The 24,297-nt window shown below is 37.2% G+C and overlaps 1 protein-coding gene across 3 annotated transcripts in view; it reads left to right on the forward strand.

The window, feature by feature from the left end:
• The window catches only part of THSD7B (thrombospondin type 1 domain containing 7B), an 842,386-nt gene that overhangs the window by 450,446 nt on the left and 367,643 nt on the right, over positions 1-24,297 (forward strand). For 2 of the 3 annotated variants that reach the window (XM_079135600.1, XM_079135599.1), the window contains exon 10: positions 9,425-9,540. The exons of the other annotated variant lie outside the window; for it this stretch is intronic. In XM_079135600.1, coding sequence (XP_078991726.1) covers positions 9,425-9,540 — 116 coding nt within the window. The remainder of the gene's footprint in view (positions 1-9,424; positions 9,541-24,297) is intronic. 3 annotated transcript variants of the gene reach the window in all.

The raw sequence follows: 24,297 nt of genomic DNA on the forward strand, positions 1-24,297 counted from the left end.
GTATCTCTTCCTCATGGGAAGGCTGGGAAAGAAGAAAATATATGGATCTATGCTCTGTTCAAAGTGGTGATTGGCATATCCACAGAGATTGTCCAGTGGCTGTATGGAGACCTCATTCCAGCCACAGGAGTTGCAGGTCACCAGGATAGGCTGGTGGAAGCTTTGGTGTGGTATCAAAAGTTTAACTACTTAGTGACTTTCCCCAGGAATTTTCAAATTGGGAAAATCGAAGTCTCCTTTCTTTCTGTGCATGATGCTCTAAGCCTATAAACTAGGAACTGCTACAGCCATGATCAGGACTGGTGGAAAAGACAGGAGAGATTAAACTGATACTCAGAAAGAAGCAGAAATGTAGGCAGAAAAAATTCTGATAGCATCATACCAGGTCCCATGCCTCCTTCCTACACTCCTGCCCTTTCTGGCAACATAGGCATGCCCTTTTGCTCTTCTACCTAATGTGGTCTGATTTGTGTCCCTGTCATTGCCAATTCAAACAGCAGAATAATTTCATCTATAACACCATGGTGAAGGGATATGGACCTTATCCATAATTTTGTGCACTTTGGCTATGTGTAAGGAAAGGATCAGAAGTTTAGTTAAAGAAAATGAACTGCTTATAGAAGAAATAGTGAGGATTGGCCAGATTTTGCACGGCTTGTGTCCCGGCAGCTAAGTAACAAGTAGTACTGCAAATACATGCAAAGGTAAGCACGCCTTAAGGCTAAGTATGGCCAGCGTTTTAGTTAGCTTTTTTGCTGCTGTAACTAAAACATCTGACCAGAACAATTTTAGGAGGAAAAGTTTATTTGGAAACTCACGGTTTCATAGGTCTTAGTCCATAGAAGGCCAGCTCCATTCTTCAGGGCTCGAGGTGAGGCTGAATATCCTGGCGGAAGAATATGGCAGAGGGAAGCAGCTAGCATCATCAGGAAGCAGAGGGAGAGAGTTTCCACTCTCCAGATACAAAATATACACCCCAAAGCCACGCCTCAATTTCTCCAGCCATACCCTACAAGTTCAGTTGCCACTCAGTTAATCTCTACCAGGGGATTAAATCTCTGATTGGGTTAAGACTCTTACAACTCAATCATTTCTCCTTTGAACCTTCCTGCATTGTCTCACATGTGAGCTTTCAGGGGATACCTCACATCAAAACCATAACTGCCAGGAAGACTTCACCAGTTCCTCCTATTAAATGTGGCTTCCAGAGAGCTAGGGATGAGTGTTCTTTATTGTTGCAACTCTAGTCTTTAGTAGCCTCTGGCATGTAGTTAAGGTCCCATAAGCATTTCTGGAATTCATGAATGAACTAGACCTCTGGGTAAGGGAGCAATAGTGTTTGACAAGGATTGGATATGAAGAGCAGGGAATCCAGGGAAGCTAAATGCTTTATCATTTGCTTCAATTAAAAAAATTATCTACCATAGATAGATTTGGGCAAAGGAGGGTATCATGAAGAGCAAGGAGTTGTCATACACCTAACATACTCTTATTGACTCATAAATATTATTTCTGTCCTAGCATAAAGCTTACAAGATTTATGATGTTTGGGGATTATCAATTTATGTTATTTATATTTTTAAAATTGCCTTTTAGTCATAACACCATGGGATTGATGAATCTGTGGTGTTATGGACAAACATGGACTATAACATTTTATGTCACCTGATTCAGGTGATAACTAATTCAGGAGGCTAAAAGGAAATGATGAAATCCTGAAATGCTTTCGATGGCATTATGCAGAGTTGGAAACTCCTTTATCTGAGAAGGACTGCAGCCTTGGTAATGTTTAATTTTATGACCCAGATTTTCAACTTTTTAAAAAAGGCTGTTTGAAACATTAGAATGGATATAAAAATAAATATGGCTTAGGTATAGGAATAAATTCCACTCAGAATGCAGTAAACTACTATTCTTTATAGTGATAAGAAAATTTAGTATTCCTGAAGTTTGATCTCTCTTCCATGTAACTTTTCAGCTCTGAACTACGGCAGTTAAAATCTACTTGATGGGAATTTAATTTGTTCATTTCTTAGCAGAGGGACATTAGAATTGAGACTGACATCTCCTGAATAAATCATCACATTTTAAAGGACTATTTGGACAGGACAAGCTGCATGATATGTTTAAATAGCCCTCTAATTTTCTTTTCTATCTAATAATTACTTTGAATAAGAATTTTTAATAAAGGTTTCTAAGCACAGTTTATTTGTATGTTAACTTAAAGATATGTGAAGTGTGACTGTGCCACAATGAAACCTACTATTCTGCATAATTAACATACACCAATAAATAAATTTTAAAAAATGAAGTGTGATTATTGGAAGTTTACAGTTTAAAGCATAATTCATAAACTATATTTGTTCTGAAAATTCACATGTATGAGACTGAAATATTATTACAGTGAATAACTTCCAGTTCGCTATAGCTTATCAACACAGAAAAATCAATTACACAAATGTTTTTCCCTATCCCACACATACAAACACACACACATGTGCAGGTACACATGTGCATGTGCATGTATACATACTGAAAGGCAATTGCTAATGCTAATTACTCTTTGCACTGTTAATGAGGTTGGAGACTTAACAACCTAATTTTGATTCTTACTATATGTCTCTAAACAATCCTACTTAAAATGAGCAGCCTTCATTGACTTTAATCAATGTACTTAATTAAAACTCTTGAGGTTAATAAGATTAATTGAGCCAAGAAAATAATACCTAATGTCCAGTGAAGCATCCAGTGAGATTATCAGCAATAGAAAGTATCCAATGCTCTGGCCTTTCCAAAAATATGCATTTTCTTCTTTTTCACATGAAAGCCATTACAATGGAAATAGATCCCCTGTCACTTGTGAACTCCTAAGGGTGGAAGTATGGGAATAGAAATAGGAAGGAAGAAGAGTTTCCTAAAGAATATTTCAAAGTAGAGAAAAGGAAGTCTGTCTCCATGAAATAAATGGGCTAAAATAATATGTTTTTATCTCTAAACCCACTGCACTGTGAAGCCCAGAGTTCCTTGCAAGTTCTTGCCTCCCTGGGTTGGTGCATTGGTTTCCAAGTAATTGTGTGGGTGAGAATGTAACCATTGTATGAGTAATAGAACTGATTATATCAGAAAATGAGAACTAGCTAGAGCCCAACTGAACCAGAAATGAGAGCTTGTTGGGATATTTCTGGAGTATTGTTTGGTTTTGTTTCACTATTCAATGCTTTATTTTTGTACTTACAAAGTCCAAAAAAATAATAATAACCAAGATTAAAACACATAATTTAAAGTCTCCCCAAGTTCCTGATAAGGTACTTTCTGCCTTCAATGTGAAAACACCTGGCATTTTTGTGAGACATAGTAATAAACAGCTCCATTTAAACACTTAATGTAAAAAAAGTTGGCAGATTTGCCCCATACAGCTGAGGGAGATGAATACACTGTTTCCTGGGTCAGACGAGTGATCAGGGAGATGGAGCATTGTGTGTGCATCTTGATGATAGAGGCATCATGAAAAATGGCAGGCTCTGTAGCTCAGCTTGATGCATTTCTGCACAGTTCTTATAAGGAGCTGGAGCCTACAGGGTGACCAAGAGACAATATAAATAGAGTATTACTGTGTATGTCCAGGAAAATACATGTATTGAATAAATTCACTTTGTATCAAGAACAGTGCCAATCCAGGATTGATCCTGAAAGTAGGATGTATAAATTATCACAAAAGGCATGGGCCCATAATTTGATTACTGACTTAAAAAGTGAATCCTTATGTTTTCCTGGGTTTTAAGCATGCAATTCTTATTTTGGAAATGCCCGGAGAAGTTACCCCAAATATTCCCCAGGTATTTGTCTTTTGGCTTCAATAGCATAAAATAGTATTTAATGATTTTTTTTACTGTTTGTAATTATACCAAGCTAAGATCTGGCATTTTTAAAATATGGTATAAGATGGAATTCCACTCTTAAGACTTTCAAAGTTAGTGTATACCCAGTGCTTGTCATGAGTATAGCACACCCATACTTGCAAACAGCACAAAAGAAGTCAAAAGCCATGTTTTGGTTAGTGACCAAAATGGTACAGAAAATAAACCTTATCATTTTGGAAACCAAAGACACTTAAATTGCTAATAGTCAAATATTATTGATAAAGAATTTATGGAAATTAAAATGTGTTGATGCACAAAGAGATGGAAACATATAGATAGATAGGGAGAGGAAGTTGAACCCACGAGGAAAAGGTAAACCTTACTGGCAGAAAAAAATGAACAAAAAGACAATTTCACAGGCAAAAGAAAATTTCTCACACCAGAAATCATTTGCTTGTCCAGGAAAGCCCGCAGTTCATTGCTTCTGTAAAAACACTGTAAGCCTAGGCCTGACCTTTGCCACTGAGACAAAGAGGCTGTTTCTCTCTCCTGTTTCACTCTCTCCCTTATGGTGGGTGGGTGTTATTCCCAGTGAACCTTTATTATGAGTGGTGCAGTAAAGAGTCAATAAAGAAGGCAGTATCAGTTCCCCCAAAGACATTAACACCTCCTCTTAATTGCAGTGAACTGAAGTCCTTCAGTATGAGCAACCCTCTATAGAAAGCTTGACTCCTGGCACCCAACTGTTTCTGGGCTGTTTTGTGAACTTTTTTTTTTCCCCTTTCTTTTTATTTGTTTATTTATTTTGATTCCTTGTACACAAATGGGGTACAACTGTTTTTTCTCTGGTTGTGCACGAAGTAGAGTCACACCATTTGTGTAAGGTGAACTTTTGAAGTAGTGTTTGGTGGGAGGGAGTGGGTCCCCTACCCTGTGACCCTCAGTTCACACGAAAATAGGCATTACTCAAGTGGCACTTTATCACTTGCAATGGTGAACCAGGAGAGGTTGCAGAGGAGTTAGAATAAATGGCAGTTCAATTTATTTTTAGTAGACCTCAGGGTATGAACAAAGGATTTGGGAATGATTTTAGTGGTTTTTGCTATCTTTACTAAGGTATGATATAAATTTTTCTTACCAGAGTGGCTTGTTTAAGTAGCACTATATCTTCCTGCTCTCATACTCTTCTTTCTATTGTTTTGCTCATGGAATGGATGCATTTGATTGAGTGTATGTGTATTTGTGTGTGTGTGTGTTAAAAATGATTACTAATCCACTAATAGTAATTTGTTGAGTGATATTTTCTGTGAATATACACATTTTCACTTTTACTATTTTTATGAAATATGCTCCTGAATATGCTCCAGAATACACACACACAAAGTCCTGAATAGAATAAAATAATAGAAAGGGATTGATGATGGAAAGCAATAGATTTCCAACCATTTTCCTATTCTACTTTATATCCCAGTTCCCAAACAAAACCTTTTTTTTTTCTTTTTGACAGTGCTGTTTCTTCTCTCCTGTGGTTGGGTGAGCATCCAGTTGGTTCACCAGTCATAACTCTATAAAGGAGAACAGTGAGAAGCCTGGTGCCACCTGCCCTTCCCTCCTTCTCTGCCCAGTACCACTGTGCTAGCTCCTTACCTCTTTGTGCTGTATCTTTATGTCTACCTGGCAAACACAAGTATACACTCTTCCCTATCCTCCTTTTCTGTTGCTGACCTCATAACCCCAAATGATATGTTTTTCATAAATTATTCACGTCACCTCTTCGTTTATCAATTTAAAATGGTCAACCCTTGATTAGTGCTCATAAAAGTAATGAGCCTTTGCTCCTTCCCACTAACTCTGTCCATAATGTGGCATTCTGTTCATTGGGTACATTAGTACTTTTGACTAATATTATTAGAAATTTTGCCTTAGTTTGGGTGACTATACCAAAATGTACATCAAGTGTCTAAATAACAAACGTTTATTTCTCTTACTTCTACAGGAGGGACATCTCTAGGGTGACAGCCTGGTCCATTCTAATGCTGGCTCCCTGCCTCTTCCAGGTTTGCCACTGGCCTTGCTCTGTCCTTACATGGTGTAGAGCAGGTAGAGGGAGTAGGTTTTCTCATTTTTCTCCTTGTAAGGGTACTAGCCCCATTCACAAGAGCTCTTCCTCCCAACCTTGTCACCTCCCAAAGGCTTTAGCTGCCAATACTATCACATGGAGGGTTAGAATTTCTTCCTGTTTTTATTTGTTCTTTTTCTATATACATCACAGTGGAATGTATTTTGACATATTATACATAAATGCAGTTTAACTTATTTTAATTAGGATTCCATTCTTGTGGTTGTACTTGGTGTGGAGTTTCGCTGGTTATGTAGTCACATATGAATATAGAAAAGATATGGCCTCTTCATTCTAATATCTTTCCTATCCCCATCCCCCTCTCTTTCCTTCATTCCCTTGTAATCCAATGAACTTCTACTCTCCCTCTGCCCCTGCCCCTGCCCCCCACTGTGTATTAGTATCCACATATTAGAACATTTGGCCATTGGTTTTAGGAATTGGCTTATTTCACTTAGTATAATAGTCTCTACTTCCATCCATTTACCAGCAAATGCCTTAATTTCATTCTTCTTTATGGCTGAGTAATATTCCATTGTGTATATATACCACATTTTCTTTTTCCATTTATCTGTTGAAGGACACCTAGGTTGGTTTCATAGTATGGCTATCATGAATTGAGCTACTATAAACATTGACGTGACTGCATCACTGTACTAGCTGATTTTAAGTCCTTTGGGTATAAATCTAGGAGTGGGATGACTAGATTAAATGGTGGTTCCATTCCAAGTGTTATGAGGAATCTCCATGCTGCTTTTCATAGTGTCCATATCAATTTACAGTCCCACCAGCAGTGTATGAGTGAAACTTTTTCCACTCATCCTTGCCATTTATTGTTACTTGTATTCTTGATAATTGCCATTCTAACTAGGGTGAGATGGAATGTCAGTGTAGTTTTAATTTGCATCTTTCTAATTGCTAGAGATGTTGAACATTTTTTCATGTATTTTTTGACCATTCTTATTTCTTCTTTGAAGTGCCTATTCAGTTCCTTTGCCCATTTACTGATTGGGTTATTTGGTTTTGTTTGGTGTTTAGTTTTTTGAGTTCTTCATATGTCCTGGAGGTTAATGCTGTATCCAAGGTGCAGATGGCAAAGATTTTCTCCCATTCTGTAGGCTCTCAGTTCATGTTTTTTGATTGTTTCCAAAGATTTGAAGAATCTTTTAGTTTGATATCATCTCATATATTGATTCTTGATTTTAATTCTTGCACTTTAAGAGTCTTATTGAGGAATTTGGTTACTAAACCCACATGATGGAGAGTTGGTCCTGCATTTTCTTCTAGTAGTCCCAGGGTCTCTGGTCTAATGCCTAGGTTGGTGAGGGGTAAGATTCCAACAGGTGAATTTGGGTGATGCAAACATTCCATCCTTAACTACTTTCTCTCTTCATTTATTTAGATGAAGTCTCTCAACATGTGCTTTGTTGGGTAAAAACACCCAAGGTTCCACCCTCTCTGCTTCTCCTTCTATCTCCCATCCTTTATCCACTGCATCTTTATCTTACTATGGCAACAATGATGTTTTGGAACTTTCCTTTCCAAAACAAAATTCAATCTTCCATACTTGCCAGTTTTTCTGAAAATTTCAAACTATGCAAATGCTTTCATTTTGATAGCAATGCCAGTTCATGATGAGGTCTTCTCCTTTAGATGACCTAGTTTTCTTTTTGTCTTAATGATGAAAAGTTCTTTCTTTATACTGTGTTTAAAATTTGAACAGTCCTTGTATTTGCACATTGACTATTTTGTATTTACGCAGTGGATCTCTCACTCTGAATTGTCATCTGTCTGCTCTGTGACATTTTAGTCTATTATTTCCATGTTAATGTTATCTCCTCCATTTTCTCTTTTCTCTCCCACTAAAAGTCTATTAATTATCAGGTTAAATTTAATAGACTGGTGATTTTTCTATCATAATTCTGTGCAAGTGCTTTGTCTCCATGTGGCTTTGGGTCTATTATTATTTCAGCATATTAGTTTATCATACAAAAATGAAGATTACAGTGCCTCTCACATCAGTTAGGAATAAATGAAAAAATGTAGGTTGTTTTAGTCCGCTTTTGCATTGCTGTCACTGGAAGACCTGACAAGAACAATGCTGAGGAGGAAAAGTTTATTTGTGGCTCATAGTTTAGGAGGTCTCAGTCCACCTTTGGCCCATTCCACAGCTCTGGGCCAGAGGTGAGACAGAACATCATGGTGGAAAGGTGTGGTAGAGGAAGGCAGCCCAGAACATGCCAATGAGGAAGCAGAGAGAGCGCTGTTCATCAGGGACAAAATATAAACCCTGTAGACACTCCCCCAGTGATCCACCTCCTCAAGCCCCACCCTTCCTGCCTACAGGCCCCACCCAGTTAACCCCATCAGGGGATTAATGCACTGATTAGGTTAAAGTTCTCATAATCCAATCATTACACCTCTAAAGTTTCTTGCATTGTCTCACACATGAGCCTTTGGGGTACACCTCATATCTAAACCTTAACATAGGTGAAGTACTTAACTGAGCACCAGCTGCCCGGGGCATAGCTCAAGCATTAAGCTTTATACACACTGCACTTTGCTTCATAGGAAGCGTAGGGAAAGAACATTGGAAACCTAAATACTTGTTGTAAAGTGCTTCCCTATTTCCTTCTCAGAGTTTCACAGTTGTAGATGAAGCTGATTTTTAACCTTCTGTGCCTATGGAAATAATGAGGCAAACAGGCAAACAAAAATGATTTTGCTATTTTCTGAAACTTCTTTTCTTTCAAGTGCATATGCATCCATTGACTATATGTATTAATTTTCTCCCAAATATACACATTCAATTAATTATCAGCATAATAACAAAATTTATATGTCTCTCTGGTTAATGCTAGTCAGTATATTTGTTATTTTCAGTCTTCATCAGCCTGTATATTCTATTAAAAAACTCTATCAATTATTTAAATATTCTAGAGTTTCATTAATGATTAAAGATGCATAATATTTTTAAGTGACCTTTGATGATTTTTGTTTCCAGGCATATCCATATATTTCTTTGCTTTTTTCTCTTCCTTTTGGGGGATATCATATCACTAATTTGCTGCGTCACCCTGAATAAAACACTTTTCAATGAAGATTTCAGTTGTTCATTCTGAAATAAAAAATCAAATGCGATTTGAATTGATGCTGATGACAAGACACTTACCTGGCATTTGTCTTTCTTTAGTGTCAGAGAGTGTTTTATTCCTGGTTTAGCGAAAAGTATTTTCTCTCTGGGTCAAGAGAGCCCAATGTGCTTTGGGCTCTGCCTCTGGCTGTGAGCACCTGAGCAAGTAGCTTCCCATCCCTGGGTCCTTCTTCCCTCATCTATAAAGGGAACAAGAGGGCCTCAGTATCTTCAGTTCTAAAATGCTACAGTTCTGTGTTAAACCACTTACAGTCCCTAGGAGGCACTAACATAGTCTCCTCATGTTGATAGATGTCCAGACTCTACTCGACCCGAAACCGTGAGACCCTGCTTCCTCTCATGCAAAAAAGACTGCGTGGTGACTGCTTTCAGCGAGTGGACGCCCTGCCCACAGTTATGTCAACCAGGTATGCTGCTGCTGCTTTCCTGCTGACTATCTGATCGTTTTCCTACTGTTACGTGGGTGGTAGAGTGTGGAATGTGTGCATCCTTCTTCTCCATTTGCCTGTCCCCTTGAGAACAAGGTTGATAAAAGAGTGTAAATTAAGTCTGCATTTCCAGATACCAGAACTTGGAAAGGAAAACCTGTGTAGTTATCATACACCATAATTCCACTGGTCCACATTTCAGGAGTATTCATCTCCTACTAAACCTGTTGTGGCATTTTGAACTTCCAGTCCGATGTGATTCCTTCTAATACACCATTGCTGTCACAGTTTCTTTGTGGCCCTGTGTATGGGAGCACAATTCCAAACATCTTTATTAAGATACAGGGCTTACGTACTGTACTCATATCAATAGGCAATATAATCATGTGGGAGAATAAGAGAAAAAATGTGAAACTGTTGAACAAAGTGCAAACATTGGCAATATAAAATTTACATTTCCTCCTTTTTAGTTGTGATGCATTTCACAACTGGATGTATTTGGAGGGCTATGGCCCAGGGCACTTGGTACCCAGGTCCTAGCTGAATACAGAGGGGTGTTTTGGTGAAGTGACCCTCTATCTTAAAATAGGTCTTCTCCCCAAAGGTTGTTGCAGTAGCCTGAAGGACTAGTCCATGTGGAAATACAAGTACCAATAATCCTGAAGCTCCACTTTGGAGTTAAAAATTTAGTTCTTTTCTTCTAGTTTCAAACCCACGGTCTTTGTCCATGGGATTTTACCACTGCCCCAGCATGAAAAAGTAGATCCAAGAAAGAATATCGATGCTAGTGCTGAGTTAAATGGGTCTCATCCACTTGTCCCTGAACTTTCTTTGGTGCTCATGTACTCTAAAGCAAGCATGGGTTTTACACTATTGCCGTGCAGCTGCTGCCAAAATAGGGAAATACACAGTTGTGCAGGGAGAACCAGTCAGATATTGAGCATTAACACTTTTTCTTAGAAAATTCTAGCCTTGTGCCTCTAGAATCCCCCAAATGCTTTTGATTCATACATCTATAGTGTGACTTCATGAGAGTGACATTAAAATGTGACCAACATCAGCACAGGTATGATGGCCCTTTGGATCACCTGTAAGTATTTGGCAAAGGGATAGTGACAGCTCTTGAAGACTGTCATTACCCATGTCTTATATCGCAATAGTGGGGCACCTGCATGAAGTCTTTTATTCATGCTCTTCAGCTTATTATTTTGAACCAGAATTAATATAGTAGTATCCAGTGAACTTTGCTTACTGACAGAATCAGAAATAAATATATTAATGTGGGTTTGGGGATGTAGCTCAGTAATAAAACACTTGCCTAGCATGTGTGAGGGGCCTTGGGTACTTAGCAAGACACATACAAACAATGTCTATACATACATACATAAAGACACACAATTTCTTCTTATTGACACACACATATATAGATATAAAATATGTACAAATATATATTAAAATATATGTGGTATGTGTATTGAATGAAGAGGACCTTTGAAACCACAGTTCATTGCATTTTTGACCTTTTTTGTAAATAAGAGCTTTATTTGTTAGCAGTTGGGTTCATCCCAACAAATGTATACATGCATGGAATTTTATTCAGTTCATGATCTCTCCCTTAAACTCCCATCCTCCCTCCCCCACTCCCATTCCTCTTCCTCTACTCTACTAGACTTCCTTTTGCTCATCTGTTAATTTATATTTGTTTTTTTCTCCCTATGCATTAACATGACTTTTTAAGAATTCATTCTGCATCACCACGCTTACCTATTCCTCTACTCTGCCTTTTGATCTCTTTCTTTCACATTACTGATCCTCCCTTTATCTTCATGCTATCCTATCCTTCCCTCCCCCTTTTCTTTATTTTACTCTAGCTTTTACATATGAGAGAAAGCATGTGACCTTTGAGTTTCTGAATTTGACTTACTGAACTTACCATATTCTCCATTTCCATCCATTTACCAGTAAATGCAAAAATGGTGTTCTTTTTTATGGTTGAGTAGAACTCCATTGTGTGGAGTTGTACACATACACACATACATATATCAATCACAATCCATTCATTAATTATTTATTAATCAATTTATTAATCCATTCATCTATTGACTGGCATCTGGGTTGATTCCATCATTGAGCTATTGTGAATTTTGCTGCTATAACATTGAAGTGCCTGTTATCACTGTAGTATGTCAATTTTAGATCTTTTGGGAAAATATCAAATAGTGGATAACTGGGTCATATGCTGGTTCCATCCCTAGTTTTTTGAGGCATCTCCACACTGCTTTCCAGAGCGGTTGTACTAGTCTGCAGTCCTACCAACAATGCACAATTGTACACTTCCCCATGACCTCATCAGCATTTATTATTGTTCATGTTCTTGAACATTGCCATTCTGGCTAGAATGAGATGGAATCTTAGTGCAGCTTTGATTTGTATTTCTCTAATTGGTAGAGATGTTGAACATTTTTTCATGTATTTGTTGACTATTTGTGTTTCTTCTTTTGAGAAGTTTCTGCTTAATTATTTGCCCATTTATTGTTTTAGTTATTTTTATTTTGGTGGTAAGTTTTTAAAGTTCTTTGTATATTCTGGTATTAATCCCCTGTCAGAGAAATAGGTGGTCAAGATTTTTTCCCATTTGGTAGGCTCTCTCTTCATGCTTTTGTTTCCTTTGTAGTGCTGAAGCTTTTTAGTTTTATGGTATCAAATTTATTGCTTCTTGTTTTTTTGTGTGTTTTCTTATGCTTTGGGGGCCTTGTTAAGGAAGTTCGTGTCAGCCCTTAAATGATGGTTGTTGACCCTATTTTTTCTTCAAGCAGTTACTAGGTTCCTAATCTAATTCATAAGTCTTTGATCCATTGCAATTTGACTTTTGTGCTGATTGAGAGATAGGATTCTAGTGTGAGTTTTTTCTATATAGTGCTATCCAGTTTTCCCAGTACCATTTGAAAAAAAGTCTTGTCTTTTTGCCAAAATATATTTTTGACACCTTTGTCAAATATCATACAGCTGTATTGATGTGGGTTTGTCTCTGTCTTTTATTCTGTTCCATTGGTCACTGGTCTTCATGTCTATTTTGATGCAAATACCATGCTGTTTTTGTTACTGAAGTACTACAGTTTAATGTCAGAGCAGCTTTTGTGATGCTTCCTGTGTTTCTTGCTTAGTATCATTTTGGCTATTCTGGATCTCTTATTTGTTAGGGGCAGTTGTGGCTTGTGGATAGCTCCCAGAAAAACGCTCCGCAGACACGAGATCTCACACAAGGAACTTTATTTTATGCGACGATTCACACCCGCTAGGGGAAAAGGAAAGAAAAAAAAAGAGAGCATGGCGCATGGTTTCTCTCAGATATTGGAATTTCGCGGGCTGGGAGGAACCAATTGCGGAGGAGAATTCTTACAGACTGACTGATGGACCAATGACATATTAGAACGTAACATGGGAAGCAGGAAGATTACGGCAGTGTAAGCCGGAAATTCCTGTAACTGGAGAGGCGGTGGGAATGCAGATTGACAGGTGGTTGGGAGGCGGGAAATTCCTGTAACAGGAGAGAAAGGTGGCTTTATACCTTACATTATTCTTCCAAATGAATTTAAGATTTTTTTTTTCTAATTCTGTGAAGATCATCATTGGTATTTCAATGGGAATTGCATTGAACTGAACCTTTATATTGCTTTCGGTGGTATGGCCATTTTGACAATATTGATTCTGCCTATCCAAGACCATGGAAAGTCTTTCCTTCTTCTAAAGTCTTCGATTTCTTTCTTCAGTGTTCTATAATTTTCATTGTAGAGCTCTTTTACCTCCTTGGTTAGATTAATTACCAAGCTATTGATTTCTGATCATTTGAGGAATGAAAATAACAATCTCTTCCAGAAACTCGCCCCCTATTTTTTTCTGGAATGAAGATTCAAAATGCATGAACTAATTTAACAGGTTTTGTTGAGCAACCAAGGAAATGCCATTTCCAGACAGAGTGATATAGAAAAGCCACTGTCTCTAATCTGAACCATTTGAAAGGCAGCATGTAGGAAGCTAACTTTGGGAATTTTATTGGTAATGTGCCCCAAAATATTTCATTCTCTTAAAGATAAATATTGGAAAAATGCTGAGGAAATGTATAATTTATAATATTGGAATTTTATTGAGGTTCAGCTATTTTTTATAGTTTCTACTTGTGGAAAATTAGCACAATTCCTTTACTACATGGTTATAAGAAAGGAAAAGGCTGAATTAAAAACAAAACCCTACTTACAGCCTAAACTTGTTGTTGAAGCTGAGTCCCCTGATGCTTGCTTAGGTAGGATGATTAATTTTGTTGAGCCAGTGCACACCGGTGACTAGAGGTTATATCTGCCATTGCAATTTCATGTATTCACCATTCAAAAAAATTCTGTATGCTTCCTGAGAGTTTTATCCTAACTATGTCTGAGAGTAGAGAAATCAAAGGCATGTAAATTTTTTTTCAAACCTTCTTATTCAATACACACACAGTATATACATATATATACAAATATATAGTGTACAAATGACTACATATTAAAATTATATATATATAGTATTTGTACATTGAAGCAACTTTAAATGCAATTTTCAGCGATTTCAATTAGTTTAATGATTGGCATTGTAATGAAAAATAGTTCTAAGCCTCTGTGGTATCTCTTTCTACCTCCCAACTTTCAAGCCTAGGTAACTCTTTTCAAGCTTAGCAACCAGGGACTGAAAGAGTAAAGATTCAATTTTCAGATTTCTTCCAGTTTTCCACTTCAATCTTATTTACCCTCATATTTAGTTCATACCTTGGGACTAGATATTATTAAATAACCATGAGTTAATTAAAGGATGCTATGAGAAGGGAGGAATTTTGCAGGAAATGGTACTTTTAAATCAATGGTTCTCAAACTTTAGTGCATCTCATTCACCTGCAAACACTGTTAAAATGCAGATTAGCAGGTCTTTGTTTAGAAATTCTCCTGCTATAACTGTGGGATTCCTGCCAGAAATCTGCCGTTGTAAGAAAACAAAGCCCCTGAATGGTACTTTCACCACCCCATTCTAAAGAAAAATGTTCACAGATCTGTGAACAAACTCCACCTCAGGGCACAAGCCCCTTTGTAACTCCTTGAATATGTCTTGTTTTGCTCTGGTCAAGAGGCTGTAGTTTGGGATCTAAGAGCAGAAATGCTGGAGGCAGGTGGCTGGAGTTGGATTTCCAGATTTTCTCTGTCACAGATACTTTGCTATCTTTTTGCCTCAGTTTCCTCATTTATAAAATGGGGTTACTAATCACACCTGCCTATAAGGAAAGTATTGAGACCAGTGTTTAGCACAGAAGAGGCATGAGGCAGGTTTTTCTATAGGTGCTTGGAGCCCTTACACTTGCTGTGTGTGAGGCTGGCCCTCTCCTCAGCTGCCTTCCGGGACCCTCAGGCAGTGCATCCACTCTGACCCACCTATCCCCAGGAATACTGCTTTTATCTCCCAGATGTTGCTGAAAGCTCCGTCCTTATCTCCGATGCCAATTCAATAACGAGGACCTGGTTTTGAGAAAAAGGAAAAAGAAGGTTTACTGCTTTGCTAGCAAAGACAAAACACAGGGGACTCCTGTCCCAAAGGCTGTGATTTCTGCCCATCAGGAGGAATAGGGAGATTTTAAAGGAGCTCTTGAAAGGCTACATTCCCGGTGTGCCCTGACAGGGGGTCCCAGGGCACCCTGAAGGTGTGTTAACATTCACTTAATTTGGGAGATAGTCATTTCCCCGATCTGTAGCTGGTCTCTCCTTCCTACTTTCTCCTTCCTGTAGAGCACAGATAGCTCAGGGTAATCTTGTTCTTTGCCCCCAGGTTAGGGACAGGGAGAGGGAGAAGAGAGAAAGGAAAACTTGTCCCTTTTAAAAAAATTAGCCTCAGATCTTTGTTCAAAAGGGCAAGTGGACCTCTGTTACACAGACATCCCTGGACCTTCCCTATAAGCTTAAGTAGATCATCTCACAGCATCTTACACATGCCCTCATGAGCTCACCATACTTATCTTTTCTTGTTAATCCCTGCTGGATTGTAAATCCATGAAAGGAATGCAGGGGCCACTTTTGCTGTCTTCACCACTTGATCCTTTAAGCCCAGCACAGTATGGATCATATAGTTTTCAATTAATAGATCGTTTTCAAGTGTACAGATGTCCTGTAAGAAGATACAAAATTTGAATATAGCAGTGGTTTTTCTGTCCTTGAGCATATTCTTATATTCTTATATGCTCAAGGATAATGGTGCTCTAAGACAGTTTTTCTTAAACTTATATATGCATTACAAATCTCTTGAGTATCTTAATAAATGCAGATTCTAATTCAGTAGACCCAGATGGGCCTGGAAATGTGCCTTTATATGAACTCCCAAGTGATTACTTTGGGTATAAAACTCTAGGTAGAGTGGTGTTCATTAGAAACTTCTGAGCAAGAAAATGTCACTGTCAAAGTTGTAAAGAGAGAAGCATAAATCTGGGACACACCAGCTGGTGAGGACACAGATGGGGTCATGGTGGAATGGAGAAAAATAGTTTAACGACAAGACACTGAGAAATGAGGAAAGGTGTCCTACAAGAAGGATGACCCTGAGTAAGTTGTAACCTCAACTAATGGGGACATAGTAACCTTTTTACCGCTTTGGTTCTAGGGTGGGTCATCAAAGTTGAGAAGAGGTTACATTTGTGGTTCTCAAATTTGGCTGTATGATAAAATCACCTGATGAATCTCTAAAATACTGATGCCTGAGAAATACTGGTCCTACTCTCAGCCGTTCTGATTAAATAGGTTTGTGGTGAGACTGGGAAATCACTTGGTTGTGTGACTCCAGATCAAATCCATGCTAAACTTCTTGGAGAGCCAAGGTGGTTCCAGAGAGTCAGGTGCATTCAGCACTGATTTGTGTCTTAGCCATGGAGGAGCTGTGTCAGGTTTTATTTTGTCCTGACTTGGTTTATGAGCTAAATCCTTGAGACTTAAAGGGATTTTCAAGCCCTGAATTATCTCTGGCTTGTAGCCAACCATGCTGCTTTTCTTTTCATTCCTCCTTATCTGAGTTTCTCCTTAAAGGATTAGTGAGAGTCCCCTATTCTTCTAAGCAAACCAGAGGTCCATTGAGCTCAGGCTCTGTTGTGGCCCAATTTTTAAGTCTCTGTAATAAATTAATTAAATGATTAAGAACAATGTCTTGATACTTTTCTTGCTATTTTCTCCTATTCTTTCTTCAGCCCATAAAGCAAATGGCTGCCTGAAGGATCCAATGTTGTTTCCTTAACAATCACAACAGCTTGTGAATTGCAGTGTTTCTCAGCCTCATGGAGTTTTTTCAATGCACAGATGTCTGAGAAGCATCCCAGCCTACCTCAGGCTGAATCTCTTCAGGTTGAAAGGACATCTGCATATTAAAATTCTCCATAGGTGATTTTTATATGTGGTTAAGACATTCATTTGGCCCTTAATATTTTACAATATGGCTGCATGTACATTTTAACCTTATATAAGAGATCAATACTACCTGTGTACTTGGGTAGTATCACAAATTAATTATCTCAGCCACTGCTTTCATCACTGTTATACTTCCTCTTTTTTTCTCTTAAGGTCACGAATCAATACTGTTTTTCTAAGATTTCTATCAGCCTATCTTTTAAGAGACTTAGTTTTATGTTTTCAACATTTAATTACACGTGAAATTTCAAATGTATGCATAAATTATTACAATGTATAATAAAAAGTATTGATAATATAATGGCCTCTGACTCTGAGCAGTGACAATTATAGAAAACAATTTTCAGAGCATGAACAGTCTTATTTTTCTATACTACCAGTTTTTACCCTGTACCCCCAGTGGACTAATTGAAATAATTCCCAGATGTGTTCTCTACTTCATGAAAAGGAAGAATGTAGAGGAGATAAAATTAATAGACTGGAAAATAAAGTGAAACATATTCAAAAAAGATCTTCCTATAAATTCCTAGAAACCATGGAGCTAATAGTTAATTATTTGTCAGTCTCAATAATTAAAGACTGATGGGACTTTTAACTCTCATCTCTAGAGATAAGCTAGACAGCAGTGTCATGGTAACAGGAAGGCCAGCAGCATATTGCTGGGGGCAATCCATAGGAAACCTCCTTTGGTGGTATTGGTTTCCTCCTGTGTCAACCCTCCTGGAGTTAGGCCCTGAGGGTCCAGTATCAAAGACTGTCAGTGAATTTTTTTTTTTTTTTTTTTTTTTTTTTTTTTTTTAAAACACAGCCTAATGGTTAAGAGCATGGATTCTTAAGTTAGGATCCTGGGTTCAAGTCCCACCTTTGCCATGCTAATCACCTGATACATGCTGTTTCAATTTCAACACCCAAAGTGAGAATATATTGCTACTTACTTCATACAGCTATTGTAAGAAGAACAGGACAAGTGGAACTATGCCAGGTACACCAAAATGTATTACCATCATTATTATTAAATAATGATGGAGGTCTGTGGATATAGCTCAGTTGGTAGAGTGTTTGCCTCACAAGCACAAGGCCCTTGGTTTAATCCCCAGTACGAAAAAAGAAAAAATGATGGAAACTTTCCTTGTGTGAATCTCCTATAGTATTTGGCCTACCACACATTGGAATTGTGACACTTGTTTCCAGGTCTGCATTTTTTCTGGACAGATTATACACTCCAGAGAGCAGGAATTTTTAGTTCCACAGAGTCTGGCATGTGGTATGCATTAGATAATTTTTGTTGACTAATGAGTAAACAGATTCTACATCTTTTTACTGATGATTTCTTGTTCTTAAAAGTTTGTTCCCATTTAGAGGAAACCATAGCATTAACAGATTATTCAACAAATCCAGGCCAGTTAGGAATTGGTCATTCCAAATGTCAAAGAGCCCAATATGACCTAGATTGAACTTCAAAATCTCTCCCACTCATTATATATAAGAATCACCCTCCCTCTTTACATTCCTCTTTCAAGCACATGTGGTCTTCTCTCATTTCTCCAGGACCACCTCTACCTTTGTCCACCTGTGCAGGAGACAATAGAATGCTAATTTATTCTCTAATAATGAAGGATTTGCTAGGTTTGGGGTTATCAAGACACTGAACTTGGAACAATGGCCCCCAAATCATGTTGGAGGTAATCCAAAACCTTTTTCTTTCTTGGTAAAGTGGCTGCAACTAAATCTGTTACTCCTTTGTAAATTCTGGAAAATGGTCTCCTTTTCAAAATGCTTTTGAGAAATTAAATAAAATAAGATGTATAGCTTATATATATGTCTCCAGACTCAGTCCTGATACAGGAGTATAGATGCTTTTGTCTTTATTGTGCCACTGGGTGTACATTGCTCTTTTTAGTCTGTAATTTAAAGCTCATAGATCACAATGTGGTCCTAGTACTCAATAAATATTCCTGATAATTTAGAAGAAGGAATGACAAACACTTGAACCTGTAGAGATTACAGTTCTCAATCATATGCCTGCCAAACTGTGGAGTTCTGCAGATAAAATTCATAAAAAATACCTTCTCTCAATTGATACAGGAGTGATATTAATGAATAATTTTTTCTTGATTAAAATTTGTTTTTCTTTTTGTCCTCCCTTTTATTTTTCCTTAAATTATGACATTTCTGATTGTCTCTTTTAAAACTTAGTATGACATGTCATCGGATTGGAAAGAAATGTTTTTAAGAAGATTTGCTCAGAGTCCAGGACTTTCATATTCTGACAAGCAGGAACACTTGAGTTAGAGCAAGGTCTGCTGCTCAGAGCTCAGAACTCTTAGTTGATGTGGCTTACACTTCCTCGGAGAAATGTTAAACCCAGTAGTACTGGATAGAAGCATTCTCCTTCCAAACTCTTCCCCCTACCCATTCCTCCTGTCTTCCTTCTGGATTAGAGATTGATGTACATTTATAAACATCTAGAATGCACAGAATCATCAACTGTATTCTTCTTGACCTCTTATAGTGGCCTAAGGAGATAAATCTGATCTTATACGACTAACAGGTGAGGAACTCAAAGGTCAGAAAGATGAAATAACTGTTCTGAGGTTACGCAGCATGTTCTAATCAGAGCAGGGTTAGAGTCCAGCTCTCTTTGACTCTAAGCCTGTTTTCCTTCCGTGACCAGTCACTTCCCACACTGATAAGCACAAGTTTATCTTGCCTGTCTGTTAGCCAATCAAGAATTTGAAGCCTGGTACCTGTGATGGAGACTTTGCATCTTACAGATCACACATAACTTTCACATGTTCTATTTTACAGACTGTCTGGATTCTGGGATGATAAAGGAAAGGCTGTTTTATTAGTCCTGCTCCATAGCTGAGACAACTGACTCCTCAAGGGGAGCACTTGTGAACACAGGGTCCAAAAGGAGCAAAGATTAAGTCAAGAAACCCAATGTTCAAACTCCCTACATTTTCTTACCTAGTATCCCTATATGCTTATAGAAAGGAAAACTAGACCAGTTCAACTTTTACTACTAAAATGCAGTACCATGAAATAGCAGATTCATTTTACCTCACTGCCTCTTCCTGTCAAATTTGTAATAGCTAAAATTTATTAATATTATCTTTATTTTTACTTTATTTACTTTTAGATTTTGTTTTATTTTCATAAATAAATAACAATTACGTATATTTAGAGGGCAGAGTGTGATGCTTTCATAAAGGTATAAATTACAGAAGATTAAATCAAACTAACATTGATTACCTAACCTAACTCTTGTTAAACATAGTATACTGTATGTTTCAAAATTGCTGAAAGAGTAGTACACTAATTCTTACCTCTACTTTATATAGAAAGAACTATTATTACTCCATTTTACACATGAGGAAATAGAGGCTTAAAGATAAAGCCCAAGATTGTAAAACTAAGGAATGTCAAACCGCGTGCAATTCTAGCTCCTAACAATTTGCTGAACCATCAGTGAATTCCAGGCACCATGCACGCGGGTTCCAGATGCTGCACGTACCTGAATAGAGTGGGGAGTAAAACAGACACTGTCCCTGCATTGTGGAGAGTTCAATCTAGTGAAGGAAGATAGAGGCATTGAATGCATAATTACCTAAATGAGCCTGTAGTTCCAAAATGTGATATGTGCTATGCAGAAGATTAGAGTGCTATGGTAGAAGATGATAAGGAAAACCTGATTTCTTCTCTGTTTAGAATATCTTTCCCCTCATCTCTCCTACTCGTCCACATCTTACCAAGGTGTAAGCTCTTGTCTCCTCCACAGAGCTTGTCCTGATGCATCTGCAGGAAATAAGTACCTCCCCTCTTAAGTCTTGTAACCTGTCTGAATTGCTTGCATTCTAGCTGATGGGAAAGGTGTTTTATGCCCCTTTGAAGAATGATCCCCTTGAGAGTTGAAGTCTTGCCCTTTTCAGTTTTCATTCCCCAAACTTTCTTCAAAAAAAGAAAATAATCAAAATTAATAGACTTATTCACAAGAGAACTCAGCACATCTATGATAAATAAAGAGATGTCACTAGGAAGCAACCCTAACGAACCACTGAAACAGAAGTTGGTCTACCTTTACAACTAAGTTTCTCTGACAATAATTTGCAAGAACATGTGTCATGATGCTGGCCATGGGTGTAGGAGACTTAATTGATTTATGTTTGTTTTCCTGGCAAATACAGTTAAAAGGAAAACGCATTCATTCCTTTTATTTATTTTTTCTTATTCATTTGTCTATTAACTTATTATTTGTAGGGAAGTTGTATGACTATCCATGGAAGCTAATTCTATTGAATTGAATTTCATCGAATTTTACATTTCAACAGGTTACCAACTGAGGTAGAGATTACTATTTTCCATAGTTGGATGAAGAAAATTTAATACAAGGTTTAATGGGTTTTGTGATGAAAAATCAAGGCTACAAGATTAAAATGCAAAGTTATGGTCATGGACAATCTTTTAGTAGCCTTGGCTGACCCAAGGGTAAAGCAAAATAATTCGAACAGGCTTCTATAAATGTGGTCTATGAATATCCAGCTCAGATCTACATGGGATGTTTGTTACAACCCTAAAAGACTCTGATTTTGAAGTCAGTCAGAACTGAAACTCCCAAATCTGCATTTTTAAACAAACTTTCCAAATGATTCTAAGAATCATGAATATTTGAAAACCACTGTGTTGGAGAAACATTTGCTTTTACCATTTAATAACAGATATTCTTTAAAGAAATAAATGATGAGCACTTACTATAATGATTGTAATCAAGTTTATATTTTGGTTTTTAAGAATCAAAAACCTTTCAATCACATTGGGCAAAAAGGAACTTGTTGAAAAGTTATAGGAGGAAATATCACAAATATCTAAAAATAAGAAAACAAAATCCATCTGGGCATTATAGGAACTGGAAATATAAGCAGAAACTGAGGCTTTTTTCCACCCCTTTCTGTATCTATGTGCTTTCACTGGTCTTCCCTTCTGTACAGTCTCATAAACATCAGGAAAATGGGCCTAGAATGGCTACCTAATCTTCCTCTACAAAACTTAACTCAAGCACTCAAAATCAGCAGAACCTTCCCCTTCAGACTCTATTTACCAAGAAAGAAAATCTTGTTTAGAGTTTATAGTTTTATGCTAGGTCCTTCAGTGGCTATCAGCCTGTTGGAGAAGCCCCTCAGGTAGACACCCATCTGAAGGGAAAGGGGATAGTGGAGCCCAAAGTCAACAGGCACTGATGCCAGAACATCCCCCATATGGGTGCTGTAGGTAGTTAGGAATGCATGCTGGCATAAAATGTTATACTTTGTTTATGTATGATATGTCAAAATGCATTCTACTATCATGTATAACTAATTAGAAAAAAAATTTTAAAAAAGAAAACTTTCAGGAGCCAGGCATGGTGGCACCTATTTGCAGTCCCAGTGACTACAGGGAGGCAGGAGATCTCCAACCTGGGAAATGTAGCAAGACCTGTCTCAAAATAAAGGGCTGGAGGTGTAGCTCACTGTTAAAGCACCCTGTATGCAATCCCTAGTATAAAAGACAAGGAGAAATAGATGGAGAGAGAGCAAGCTCCCGCCTAGTATTGCATAGACATTTGTACAAAGGAGTGAACTGAGCAGAGAGGGTCATGATTATTCATCTGTTTCTAATAAATGTTTATAAGCCTTAAAAAAAAATGTTCAAACTCAGCTCTTTGGAGGAAATCTATTCTCTCCCTTGTGCCCCACCAGTTCTTCTGGGCACTGTTCTCAATAGGTTGAGAGTGGTATGCTTCTAATGCAAAAGTTTTCCTCTTTTCATTTCACGGTTTTAATTTGGAAAGAGAGATATTTCATTTTGGTAGAAATATAGAAGAAGAAAATGTAGCTCCAGAGACTATAAATGCAGTAGAATAATACCTTTATGTGGACTGGAAACTGATGGAGAAAGCCCTCACTGTGAGCATCAACTGGGCCAGTATTTTACAACAAACAAACAAACAAACAAAAAAAAAAATATGCAGTCTGTGTGTACTTTAATTCTTAACAAAATGCTTCAGATATGATTCTTATCAATGCTCTGTCACAAGCAGTGTTGTATTATAGCATAAACCAACATACTGAACAAAACCAATAAATAAAGCAAACAAAATAAATAAATGTAGATTTGTTCTTATACTTGAATTCCAGTTTTATGCCTCCTTAGTTTGCATCTAATAGTTGCTTTTAAAGCACTATTAATTTTCTTTACTCAACAACCAAGCTACATTACCATAAATAAATCCTGTGGCACACATGGATGTTCAAAATGATTTATTGTTAGCATTGGTGGAAAAAAAATTTGTGTTCCTTTGGATGCAATTTTTTTTCTTTTCAAAATACTTTTACTTCATTTGGTTTCATTTTTATATCCCTAGAACTTTCTGTGTATACTACAATATGATCCTTAAGTGTCTGTAGATGTATTAGTTGCTATTTAGAAATCAAGGTACCTATTTTAATTAGGAGTTTATTTTTAGACTTCCAATCTATATCCCATAAAACATGTAATAAATTAGTTTGATTTAGCTAGGGTGTTACCTAGGTTTATGAAATAATCTTTTACAATCAAAATGAATAAATTATTTTCACTTCCTTAGCTTTGGTCATTTTAATATGATTCTAAATTAGAATGTATTTTCTGGAGGGTTTTGACTCACTGGAGTTGCTATACAATGGTAGGTTTATAAACTGCTTAATTTATTGTACAATATTCAAAGACTAGAGTTAGAGGTATACATTAGGATCTTGATTTGTTGATTTGAAACTCCACATGTTATAAAAACAGCAAAAATTTATATATGGTCTTAAGTCAAGGAGATATTTAATTCATGCTCAAAATGAAGTAGTTTTTTCATGATTTCAACAAACAGCTTTTAAGTATTCCCCAGTAGAAAATCAGCACTGGATATTTTGCCAATATCTTACAGTTTTTTTTCAACATTAAGTTGCTACATACAGATGGTTCATATAGGATATCTGAATGACATGTTTTCAATGATAAGGAATAAAAAATCCAAAAATGAGTATGTGAGGAATGATAAGTTTGTCTTGTCACTTGAGTTACTCGTAGTTTAAATTTAATTTGCTGATACCTAAAATGTACTATCATAAATTGCTTTGACACCTATGGATAGAAACCAAAGTAGAAATGAAGATGACTTGAATGTGGTGACAAGTCCCACTGGAAGTGTGTTCCTAACTTGAGCCAATGTTTTCCTCTCCCATTGCTGAGTGACCAGTGACTACTG

This window comes from Sciurus vulgaris, assembly GCF_902686455.1.
Source record: "Sciurus vulgaris genome assembly, chromosome: 3".
Classification (NCBI taxonomy): Eukaryota; Metazoa; Chordata; class Mammalia; order Rodentia; family Sciuridae; genus Sciurus; species Sciurus vulgaris.